This window comes from Scylla paramamosain, chromosome 25 (genome assembly GCF_035594125.1).
Source record: "Scylla paramamosain isolate STU-SP2022 chromosome 25, ASM3559412v1, whole genome shotgun sequence".
NCBI classification, from domain to species: Eukaryota; Metazoa; Arthropoda; class Malacostraca; order Decapoda; family Portunidae; genus Scylla; species Scylla paramamosain.
The window spans coordinates 13,885,734-13,898,392 of NC_087175.1; the positions used below are offsets into that span (position 1 = coordinate 13,885,734).

The window sequence follows — 12,659 nt, forward strand, 5'->3', positions numbered from 1 at the left end:
GGCTTCCCGGGCGGAATGGCGAGTGTGGACTGCGTCCAGTGCAGTCTTGTCTCGGCCGTTGTTGTTGCTATGTAATGCCACCGCCCCCCTCCTCCCTCCTCCTCACCGGTCCGATCAGAGCTCTAATGAGACGAGGCAAAGATCTTCACGGTGAAGAAGAAAAAAGAAGAGGAAGAGAGAAGAGGTGAAGCACGCACACACACAAGAAAAACAAACATTTTTGATTGGTAATGGTTCTCGCCTTCATCGTCATGGCCAGAGGGTAGGGAGAGGTTAATTATCACACAGTACCTACAGTGTGGCTTTATTATGAGGAACGAAAAATATAAAAATAGCAAAAATAATTAAACGAATAATACTGATGGGATTCTTTGGGTTGACTAACCCACTATGACACTTTATCGAGTGGTTAATCTAAAAAAAAAAAAAGGCACTTGAAATTCTGGTATGGCATATACACTTATACTCCGTTACTTAACACTACGAATACACAAGAAAATAATTACTTTTATAACTCCTCAAGAGTACCATTGATTCTGGGCACCGTTATATCCCTAAATAGCGTCACAGCCTTCATCCATCACTTCTCTACGGCTATAATATTGCTCACAACACATTCACAGTAGACTATATTTGACTAAAGAAACATTACATGGCTAACACTTTCCCAAGACTCTGTGGCCTGTCTCCACGTGGGACCAACACCGGCTATTTTATCTGTTGCCAGACGGAAGGGAGACGCCATTCTGTTGCCAGAGGGAAGGGAGACGCCCTTCTGTTGCCAGAGGGAAGGGAGACGCCATTCTGTTGCCAGAGGGAAGGGAGACGCCATTCTGTGAACACGTACAGTCACTATATCTTCACTAGAGACATGAATAATAAACATGAACACAGTAATATTCACTTCTAAATAAAAGAAAAATCAAATATTTCAGAGCTACGAGACCCACCTGTTGCCAGAGGGAAAGGAGACGCCATTCTGTGCTCTCCCCCTCAACACCCACCCCCAGGCCTCTGAAGTTATTGGAACCTTAGCTAGTTCTCTATCTCTCTTCTTTCACAAATAATTTTACTGAACCGTGAGTTTAAATAAAAATGCAGGAATAATTGGCTAGCAAGGTGAGCATATAGGCTGGACATTAGTTGAAGTTAATAATTGAATTCTAAATTACTAACATATTTTATAAGCTAGGGAATGACACCTTATGAGTTACTGGTAGGCTGACGCAACATGATGTAATCCTATTATTCGTATTACCACTGATTAGAGAAAACCACAGTTGAAATAAGTAAAGACTATTTATAACAAATGTTTCAAGACTTCTAAATCACTCCCACGAATACACGCCTTATAAATATACTTTTTCATATAATCATTAAACCTTTAATTACCGCTATTATCCTCCTCTTCACCGCAAGCTACAAAAGAAAACAATTATTGGGGAGACTCAAAGAAACACAGAAATAATAAAAAGGAGCGTTACACACGCCCATTCTCCCAGAGTTAAACTCACGGTGAAGAATACATGCAAAATCCTACCTATACACTTTCCCTATCCTATCCATACATAAGGTCTACTAAACAGCTGACACTGACTCAACCACTTACCCTTGAGTCACCTGACTCGTACATTTCTTCCCATAGGAAATTGTACCAACACCTTTCACATACAGAATACTTACAGGAAAAGAGAACTTGGACCCCAGTCACCCTCTGCTCTATGGGTAATCTATGGAGAAGTCACCTGACTAACTCCGTCACTCTCTTTATTCCCCGTCTCATAGAAAAGGAATAATCTATTACATTCGCAGCATTCGACACATTCGCCAACATTCACACAAATCATTCCTCTTACTACAACGAAGACTGGGGTAATACGTCCTCAAGGGAAACTTAGGACCCGTTAGAGGTGATGACTGTAACTTGAGGAGGAAGTAACCAAGTACGACGTTCCTTGGAAACCTCACTTCTCGAACTAAAGCCCACAAGAATGGGGTACACTTCCCCAAACTGTAACACATAAGCTACCATCTGGTATGAACTGTTTTGACACGACGAGAATTTGGGGACGACTTTCCCGAAATGCCCCACTCTATTTGTGGCTGAGACAGTGTCACTGACCTTCGAACACTTGTGACGGATGAGGATTTCCTGCTCTTAACTCACTTCATTCCTAACCCTCACATCCTATACATTATAACACTGTTCACTTCTCCTCACTCCTGAGTTCGTGCATCACATTAGCACTCCTCAATAAGACGTCTGGGAGGTCGACGGCGGCGGGGAGGGAGGTCTTGATCCTCCTCCTCCTCCTCCTCAACACATCCGTCTGAATAGTTCTCCTCCAACTCCGGAATAATTTCACTCCGGCTCACATACTGTTTCACGTTTTCTGCTGCTCTTTGTACTAACTTCCCAGAATAGGGGTCCTCCACTACATACAGTTGACCGTCCCTGATTACCTCACTCACTCGATATGGTCCTTTCCACTTAGCATTCAATTTGGTAGAGGTACCAGGCAACGGAGTTTCTGATTTCACCCACACCAAGGACCCAACTGAGACCTTTTCATCACGTCGTTTTCTGTTCGCCACTGCACGGTACCTCCTCTGTGACGTCACAGTAGCGTCTTTAATCATGCGCTTAAGTTGCTGAACGTCACTATCTTCAGACTGCACCGTCAGGAGAGGCGCCGTGACGAAACGAGGTGGCTGTCTTGCGAAGAATGCTACATATGGAGAGACCCCCGTGCTGCTATGTACTGCCAGATTCATGTGTGACTGACATTCACTGAGAAGGGCGGGCCACCTTAAAGGGTAACCCTTGCACATTTGGGACAGCACGGTCTTCAGGGTCCGGTGCATTCTCTCGATGAGTCTGTTTGACTGGGGGTGATAGGGAGTGGTGTAGAGCAGTTCTATCCCATGAAGACCAGCCCAGGTTCTTAGTTCTCGTCCCGTGAACTCCAAGGCATTGTCACACAGGATGGAGAGTGGCCGGCCAAAGTCAGAGATGTATTGGGAAAGCTTAGCTACTATACCCTGAGCATGTTTTGTTTTTAGAGGATAAAATTTTACATACCTAGAGAAGTGATCTATGATGGTGAGGATATACCTTTGACCTTCCTGTCTGTTGGTCATGTCAGTGAGATCAATGGCAATCCTCTCCAATGGCTGACACTATAGGTAACTCTCGGTATGGCTGTGACATTCCTCGGTTGTGTTTGAATTTTTGGCAGTTTAGACACTCTTTAAGATACTGTATTACATCCAACTTAATAGTAGGCCAATAAAACAACCCTTCTGCCTGCTTGATGGATTTGAACTGCCCTACTCAGCGAGTCCTCCAATCCATCAATTCTCATTGACATATTTTCAAGTTTAGCCACCATAAACTTCATTGTATCTATCATTACCTGATTGGCATTGACCTCTGATTCTCCCTGCTCTAGATTTTCCCATCTAACTCCACCGTATTCTTCATTCTCCTCCATATCTATTAGTGACTCTATGCGATCCATGTTGAACTTTAGTGTACAGGGCCAAATAGACGAGCTTTGGCTTTGCTAATATTCATAGCCAACTTTTGTTGAATTTGAGCTTTGTCACTGGTTTCGAAATGTACTCCATCTCTTCCAAGGGTAAACACAAAACTGTTAAAATTGATACACAAGAACTGTTTACTTTTAAGCAAAGCGGCATTCACGCACGTTTTATCTTTTTATAGCGTTCATTCGGAATTACTGGTCTGCTAGATGGATACTGCCTATTTTCTATTTCTACCAAAATAACCTTCGAACCGCAATTTCGTTCAATTTCTTTGCCAATGTTCAGAATTGTATCTGTTAATTCACGAGGCTGTGTATTAGGATTGATGTCGTTGCTTCCTAACCAGAGGAAAGTGAGGTCATGTCTCCATGCCAAGACGTGATTCAATTTCTCGTCATTAAAGAAATTCCTAGCTCTTGCTCCTCCTGCACGATATATCCTTACTTCTGAATTCTCCACTTCCACATCAAACCTACGTGGTACCTGGCTATGACCTACAACAGCCACTTTGAACATTACTTGACCCAATATTACCCAACTGTCAGTACTCTGTCTCTCCCAATACGACTGGCCAAGACTACAGCGAATCCCACCGCTATGCCACCAGTGTAATGCCACCCCTTCCCTCCGGTTCCCCCCCCTCCCTCCTCCTCACCGGTCCGATCAGAGCTCTAATGAGACGAGGCAAAGATCTTCACGGTGAAGAAGAAAAAAGAAGAGGAAGAGAGAAGAGGTGAAGCACGCACACACACAAGAAAAACAAACATTTTTGATTGGTAATGGTTCTCGCCTTCATCGTCATGGCCAGAGGGTAGGGAGAGGTTAATTATCACACAGTACCTACAGTGTGGCTTTATTATGAGGAACGAAAAATATAAAAATAGCAAAAATAATTAAACGAATAATACTGATGGGATTCTTTGGGTTGACTGACCCACTATGACACTTTATCGAGTGGTTAATCTAAAAAAAAAAAAAAAGGCACTTGAAATTCTGGTATGGCATATACACTTATACTCCGTTACTTAACACTACGAATACACAAGAAAATAATTACTTTTATAACTCCTCAAGAGTACCATTGATTCTGGGCACCGTTATATCCCTAAATAGCGTCACAGCCTTCATCCATCACTTCTCTACGGCTATAATATTGCTCACAACACATTCACAGTAGACTATATTTGACTAAAGAAACATTACATGGCTAACACTTTCCCAAGACTCTGTGGCCTGTCTCCACGTGGGACCAACACCGGCTATTTTATCTGTTGCCAGAGGGAAGGGAGATGCCATTCTGTTGCCAGAGGGAAGGGAGACGTCCTTCTGTTGCCAGAGGGAAGGGAGACACCATTCTGTTGCCAGAGGGAAGGGAGACGCCATTCTGTGAACACGTACAGTCACTATATCTTCACTAGAGACATGAATAATAAACATGAACACAGTAATATTCACTTCTAAATAAAAGAAAAATCAAATATTTCAGAGCTACGAGACCCACCTGTTGCCAGAGGGAAAGGAGACGCCATTCTGTGCTCTCCCCCTCAACACCCACCCCCAGGCCTCTGAAGTTATTGGAACCTTAGCTAGTTCTCTATCTCTCTTCTTTCACAAATAATTTTACTGAACCGTGAGTTTAAATAAAAATGCAGAAATAATTGGCTAGCAAGGTGAGCATATAGGCTGGACATTAGTTGAAGTTAATAATTGAATTCTAAATTACTAACATATTTTATAAGCTAGGGAATGACACCTTATGAGTTACTGGTAGGCTGACGCAACATGATGTAATCCTATTATTCGTATTACCACTGATTAGAGAAAACCACAGTTGAAATAAGTAAAGACTATTTACAACAAATGTTTCAAGACTTCTAAATCACTCCCACGAATACACGCCTTATAAATATACTTTTTCATATAATCACTAAACCTTTAATTACCGCTATTATCCTCCTCTTCACCGCAAGCTACAAAAGAAAACAATTATTGGGGAGACTCAAAGAAACACAGAAATAATAAAAAGGAGCGTTACAGCTAGATGAGTGTTCTTGCGTCGGTCTTATTTTCGATCGTGTTTTTCAATTTGTCAGGGATGATTTTAAAATATTATTGATGAGTGATGGCTTGTGCTCAATCTTGATTATCACAGATGGTGTAAAATCACAGAAACATCGTATAAAATAGTATTTTTTTTTCTTTTCTCAGGTAGGCCTAGCAGTATTTTGCAAAATGGCACAAGAAGCAAAGACGGTTTCTGCATTGAAAGAACTTGCACTTGCCATGATTTCAATAGAGAAGATTTCTATGAATAATATGCCAGGTTTAAATGAAAAAAGTTATTGATCTGTTTGCACAAAACAGGAACAGGAGAATGGACTTCCTTTTCAAAAAGCCTAAGCCAGCACTAAGGAAGTCAAGCATTTACTGTTAGGATAAGACCTAAAGAATTAAATAATTATCTATCTATCTTTATAATCTATCAATCAATGGTATATTAAACAATAACAATAAAAGCATTTAAGATTTTATTTGTCTGAATGTGAGACAGCCCCCCCAATCAGTAACAGTCACGAGCCACCACTGTACAGGGACTGCCATGTGTAGGCCTGATGGTTTCTTGCAACTTCCCTTATTTCTTATGTTCTTATATTCTAAGCAACATGCAAATTATTTAAAAACAGACCGAAAACTACTAGAAAGAAAAATAGTTTCGTCACGGAAGCAGTAGGTTAGCTTTATCTTAATATTCCCCAAGTTGCCTTTTGTGACCGTTCCTTACTTCGGCTAACAAAACGGTTGTGTTTGTTTTAAATCAAGTGTTCTACTGAGATGATGTGCGATGCCTGGAAAGTATACAGGACACGAATACATAGCACGAATGTTAGAATTTCACTAGAATGGTGAAACAAACTGAAAAAAAAAATATCCAGCATAACTATTTCTAATGAAAATAATGTAAGTGCGTTGGTGAAGAAATAGAGGGGGACGTGAGGATGTGACTCACCACAAGCATGGTGATGTTGCCCCCTCCCCTTCATTTTTTTTTTTTTTTTGTTTCCTAGTTGTTTTCTGTAAACTGAGGATACATCTTTAACTGTCTCTTAACCATGCAAAGTGTTGTCAAACATTTGAGGAGCCTCATTAACATATTTGGAAGTCACTTCCGGATCTTATTATTTTCTCTTTTACATTTTTCTTCCTTTCCTCTGGGAGCTTTACAAGAAGTAACGTTTCATAGCTGCACTAAATTATTTTACGCTTGAACTGGCTGTTGTCCTCTGCCTCTATTTTGAGAAGATAATCCGCATGTCAGCCCAGCGGAGAGAAAGGCACTTTGTTTACATTCGCCTAATTATCGACATATCCGGAAATTACATATCACTCAGAAATAGTCTGTAACTACTTAGAAATATTCAAGATTAATTAATTAGTATAATAAGCGACCAAAAGAGCGACATCTTGTTATATTTTATTCAAAATACGTTGCTACATTAAAGGTGGGTTCACACTTGGCAATTCGCTGATGAATTGCCAACCGCCGCAAGCCGCGTTGGCCCGCCTGCTGGACTTTTGGTGCCTGGCGGCTGGAATTCCCAGCCACACTAAGGCCCCTTTCAGACGTATCGACTTTACGCCGTCCGCCGTCTAGGACCCAGCGCCGTGCATTCCAGAGAGAGCGCCGTGGTGTCGACGGCGGGCGCCGTTGACACAACGGCACGGCCTGTGCCGTCCACCTGCCAGTTGCCTCCATTCTTTCATCATGGACACACAGGACCACCTGCTCTACCTATATTACTTATATTTAAAAAGAAAAAACAACGTTCACACAGCAGAAAGTGGGCCCATAATATCAATGTTGCCAGACCAGTGGTTGGAGCTTTTGTCACACTGTATAAGGAACTCAGAAGAGATACAAAAAAGTTTTTCAACTACTTCAGAATGAGCAAAGAATCATTCGATGAGCTCCTCAACAGGTTGAGTCCTCTACTTTGCCATCAAAAAATGTTCTTTGTATCGTCACTCATAGACTCAAAGCCCGGGTTCAGATGATTGCAGACTTCCCTCCATGCTGCAGTGGTTTCAGTCTTGGACTTATATGCTTCAAGGCTTTTGTCCCAGAGAACAGGCCTCTCTTCAACCAGGCTAATCAACAATTCAACGTCTACATCAACGTCTTCCATTATCAATGGTGAGCAATACTATAAACACGTCTGTGGTCAGGAAACGACTGAAGTGGTGTGACACGCTACTCGCGCCGTCCATTTCAGACGGCGGAACGTCGACACGTTTGAACAAGTCCATAGAGACCTGTGTACATTTCACGCCGTCGACGGCGCAACGCCGTGCCATTTCCAAATGGGCGCCGTTGTGACAACGGCGGCCGTCCACGGCGCCAAGTCGTTCACGGCGTCGGTCGATACGTGTGAAGGAGTCCATAGACATCCATGGTTATTTGAGAGAACGACGTCGTGCCGTGGACGGCGGACGGCGTAAAGTCGATACGTCTGAAAGGGGCCTAACAAGACTGATAGGCTGGTCTTGTCCAGCCGCGCGATGATTTCTTTACATCTTGTCCTCGGGAAGAGTTGTGGAAGATGTGGTGTCCGGAGTCGGAAAAGTTAATGCTGGAGCTAGTGAGGGATCAACGTCATCTCTGGGACCCGAGACACGATATATATATATATATATATATATATATATATATATATATATATATATATATATATATATATATATATATATATATATATATATATATATATATATATATATATATATATATATATATATATATATATATATATATATATATATATATATATATATATATATATATATATATATATATATATATATATATATATATATATATATATATATATATATATATATATATATATATATATGGGCTGACATTTGAGTAGTAATCTTGAATAGTAATCGCTACAGATGGAGCCAAGTTCTTAATAATTACCGATCCCTTTTCCTTACTTGCTGCTAGATAACTGAACGTAAGTGTCAGGCGTTCACCAGGTGTCATTGCATCCCTCATGTGGGTATCTTCCTTCTTGATTAAGGGAGTCACAAACTGCAGGAGACCATGGTACTGCTCCCTGCTGAGGCGTATCCACTGTCTCATGATGGTGTATGGCTCTTCCACGCTCAGCTTAAGCAAAAGAATGTAGTAGATATGTCTTTATTCTCTTTTATTCAGCCAGGGACGTGTCCAGAGTTTTTTTTTTTTTTTTTTTTTTTTTTAGCTTCCAGTACGCCAAAAGAAATGCAACCATTACTTCGGCATCGTCGCTGGAGGAAGACATCTTGCTGAGTTGCTGTTTGTCCATAATAATTTTCCGCCAACCAGCCGCCGCTTCCCAACCGCCTGTGTGAACGTACATCTAGGCGGGAGGATGTATTGCTAGGTATTGCTAGCTTGTGGCGGGTGGCAATTCAGCAGCGAATTGCTAAGTGTGAACCCGCCTTAACACCTACATTAGCGGCATTTCTCCTAGGAGTAACATTTACTTCTGAAAGTAAAAGTTGCTTTTAGAAGCAACTTCTAGGAACAAAGTTGAGGATGAAAGCACCCGTATGAGTGATTCTAACTGTACTGCTATGAGTCTTTATTAATATGGGCACTGGTCTGTGAGTGACAGTTTCTCTCTCTCTCTCTCTCTCTCTCTCTCTCTCTCTCTCTCTCTCTCTCTCTCTCTCTCTCTCCACCTTGCCGGGAATAGTGAAAAGAGTGTTGCGTGTCACTGTGGGCTGTGGAGGTTAGTGTCAGACTGAGGCAGCATCTTGAAGCCGTCTTTTGGCATCTCTGTTGGTTCCTGGCTGCATGAGACTCTCGTGCGCGTGCGAAGATTGTACGCGTTGTACAATCTTCGGTAAAGCCGCTCACATGTTGGATTCACTACCCCTTCTCTCAACTCCTCAGGGCGGGTAGGTTCTGCAACAAGGACGGAAAGGAACTTGATGGAGTGTTGTGTGTTCGTGAGGAACGTGTGATGTAGAGCAAGAAAATATTTCGTAAGGCTGTTAATTAAAAGATAAGATTAGTGGCTATGACTTTCATCAGAAGGGTTCATGGCTTAACTGGGTTGTTCCCAACCTTTTATGAAATTCATGTATCTTTTGTGATATTCAAGTATCCTAGCGCCTAAGAATATAATAAAAAAAATATATATATACATATAATACGTACTAATAATGCTAATACTAATAAATAATATTAATATAATACTTTAATTTGTACTAGTGTAATCTCAATTTAAATTATTTCTTACATATAATTTATTTTTCTCCTTAAAACATATTTTCATACTGTGCACGCGTATACATACTGGCCATGTCATGTACTGTTCCATGTATCCCATTATTTCCAGGTATCCTTTGAAAAATTCATGCACCCTATAGTGCACCTAGGTTGGGTATCATTGGCTTACCTGTTAGTAACGCCACAACTGCACTGAAGACCATGGTGATGAGGAATGCGATCGTGCCGCTGTAGCAGTAGGAGATGTCGTATATGCTTTTTTCCTTCTCCATGCTGAGGGAAAAGAAAGGATCAACTAATGTACTGAACCGGGAAAACAAGGGTAAGAAAAACTTAATGACAGTGTCGTTTCTCACAATTACATGTGAATGCATTTTGGCAAAGCTCGTCTCCACCAGCTGACCCAAGTTGCGATTCAGTACAAATCTCCTTCGGTCGCTGATGTCTGATTCTGATTTGCACTGCATGGAACATTAGCAGTGATGCATGTCAGCACACCGCTCTCAGGCTCCACACTTTACTTTGCATGCGTATCGCAAACATGATATTTCTGATTCCACCACAAGAGTCGTGAATTGGAAATTAATTTAACATCTTGACTATCACTCTGAAATAATAATGATAACAATAATAATAATAATGGTAATAATAATAATAATAATAATAATAATAATAATAATAATAATAATAATAATAATAATAATAATAATAATAATAATGAAAAAAAATACAGGTCCAAAGCTAAAACATATATAAGTTATTGTTATTTATTGATTTTCTATCTCTATTTATTTTCTTCATCTTATAAAATTATAATAATATATTCAAAATGCATAGCTGCCCCACAGACCATTGGTGGAAGCATAATTCAAGCATCATGTTTCATATCGTTCATGCCGAGGCTAACTAATTCTGACTAATGGGCGCCTGTTGTACATTCTCAGTTCAACCAATTACCTGGAGGACGGAAGCTTTGTTCAGTTGCATTTGCATCAGAGTTACAAAATTATATAGAACATGCCACTCACTGCTCAGGAAAGATGGTGGAGGCGACTGGCGTAGTAGCGATTGTGGTGAAGACATCCAGGGTATAGTTTGAGAAGACAGGACAACCATCTACAGAGAGGGGCAGCTGCGGTGGGGACCCGCCCCCATTTAAGAACTTACCTACCACCAGCCATATACTGAAGCAGAAGGACACCAGGAGTCCCATAACAGCACCCTTGGCGGACAGAAAGAGGGAAATTATAAGTATATACACGGTGATTTACAGAAGTGTGTGTTCTTGAGCCCATTATGTTCGTGAACACATTGTGTTTATTGAGGTGGTCACTGTCTACAGGAACACATTACCTAAAAGGATCTCTGCACAGGGGGACACAAAGTAAGGAAGGAACATTTATGTTGAAAATATACTTGTAACACTGTTGTGAGTAAATTTAGGTAACTGACGTGGAAATCTCCCCCATTTCTTTTCTACCGAACTGGTTCTTGCGCATCTTGCTAGCTTTCATGTACTATGTTACTGTATGTCAAAATATTTTTATTTTATTTATTTATTTTATTTTTTTTTTCATCAGCTATCAAAGAAGAAAAAATAAGTGAACCAAAACAACAACTACAGATAAGATTTATTCAAACGGGAAGAAAATTACCAACGAATCTTACACATTGAGTTGCACTTTATTGTAGAAAGATGAAATTCTTAACAATTCTTAACAATTCTGTAGTTTTATTCAAGGAAACCATCGCCTGTGTCGTGTGATAAAATTTTGTAAAATGGTCGAACTATCAAAGAAAAGTTACGCAGTACTGTCATAGAGTTCATACATTTGCTCCTGCATAAAGTGGAACGTTTTGGTTGGAAATGTAGACCCACACACGTTTCCCAAAGTTCGGCTCGACTGAAATTAGATGAGTAAATGGAAATCATAAATATAAATATAAATAAACAGTTTTTTACATATTACCATCTGTAGCGGTTATTTGTTCAACACTGACGTAACCGTATGAAGAAATCTACTGAATATGATAGTGCAACCATGGTAGATTATAGATAAAATGTTACATCAGCGAAACCGAATATGTTGCATCTTTCCTTTAAGGCAGGCTTTCTATGCAGGTGCTAACCAGATTTTTATTTTGTGTGTGTACTCATGCATCCTTCCTCCAGCACAAATTTCACCAATGTTTTTTTCCCTATCATCTTTTCTCTCTCCTTCAGGAATGAGAGAGAGAGAGAGAGAGAGAGAGAGAGAGAGAGAGAGAGAGAGAGAGAGAGAGAGAGAGAGAGAGAGAGAGAGAGAGAGAGAGAGAGAGAGAGAGAGAGAGAGAGAGAGAGTACAAATCAACGGAAATGACGAGAATGATGAATAAATTGAAATAACAATAAATAGTGCTATCGAGTAAAAAGCAAGCCATCTGGTTTGTGAACATTTTATGAACCGGAGTGTTGAAGTAAACTTTTTTTTTTATGTAAGAGGGTTACTGGCCAAAATTATATATATATATATATATATATATATATATATATATATATATATATATATATATATATATATATATATATATATATATATATATATATATATATATATATGCTTCACATGTCTGGGGGGGTTCCACTCATACTGCTCTTCTAGACAGGGTGGAATCAAAAGATTTTCCTCTCATCAACTCCTCTCCTCTAACTGACTGTCTTCAGCCTCTCTCTCACCGCTGTCCAAGGCAACAGTGAATATTTCACCCAAATCCATAAAAGAGGATGACGGAACCCATGCTGGCGATGATATATAAGCTTGTGAAGTGATAGATGTTTAAGGGTCTTCCT

At 40.3% G+C, this 12,659-nt stretch overlaps 1 protein-coding gene and 1 long non-coding RNA gene across 4 annotated transcripts in view; both read right to left on the reverse strand.

Moving 5' to 3' along the window:
- Positions 1-290: 290 nt before the first annotated feature.
- LOC135113222 (uncharacterized) lies at positions 291-8,274 on the reverse strand. Its single transcript, XR_010274762.1, has 2 exons — positions 5,051-8,274; positions 291-4,933 (listed from the first exon to the last, which is right to left on the reverse strand). It is a non-coding gene; the product is annotated as an uncharacterized LOC135113222 (long non-coding RNA).
- Positions 8,275-8,780: 506 nt separating this feature from the next.
- Positions 8,781-12,659, reverse strand: part of LOC135113223 (sodium-coupled monocarboxylate transporter 1-like) — a 105,013-nt gene continuing 101,134 nt past the window's right edge. For 2 of the 3 annotated variants that reach the window (XM_064028390.1, XM_064028391.1), the window contains exons 9-11: positions 10,858-11,051; positions 9,999-10,102; positions 8,786-9,502 (exon numbers count right to left, since the gene is read on the reverse strand). In XM_064028390.1, coding sequence (XP_063884460.1) covers positions 9,309-9,502; positions 9,999-10,102; positions 10,858-11,051 — 492 coding nt within the window. In that variant the 3' untranslated portion in view covers positions 8,786-9,308. Of the gene's footprint in view, positions 9,503-9,998; positions 10,103-10,857; positions 11,052-12,659 lie in introns of all 3 variants that reach the window. The other variant, XM_064028392.1, reaches the window with a different exon arrangement.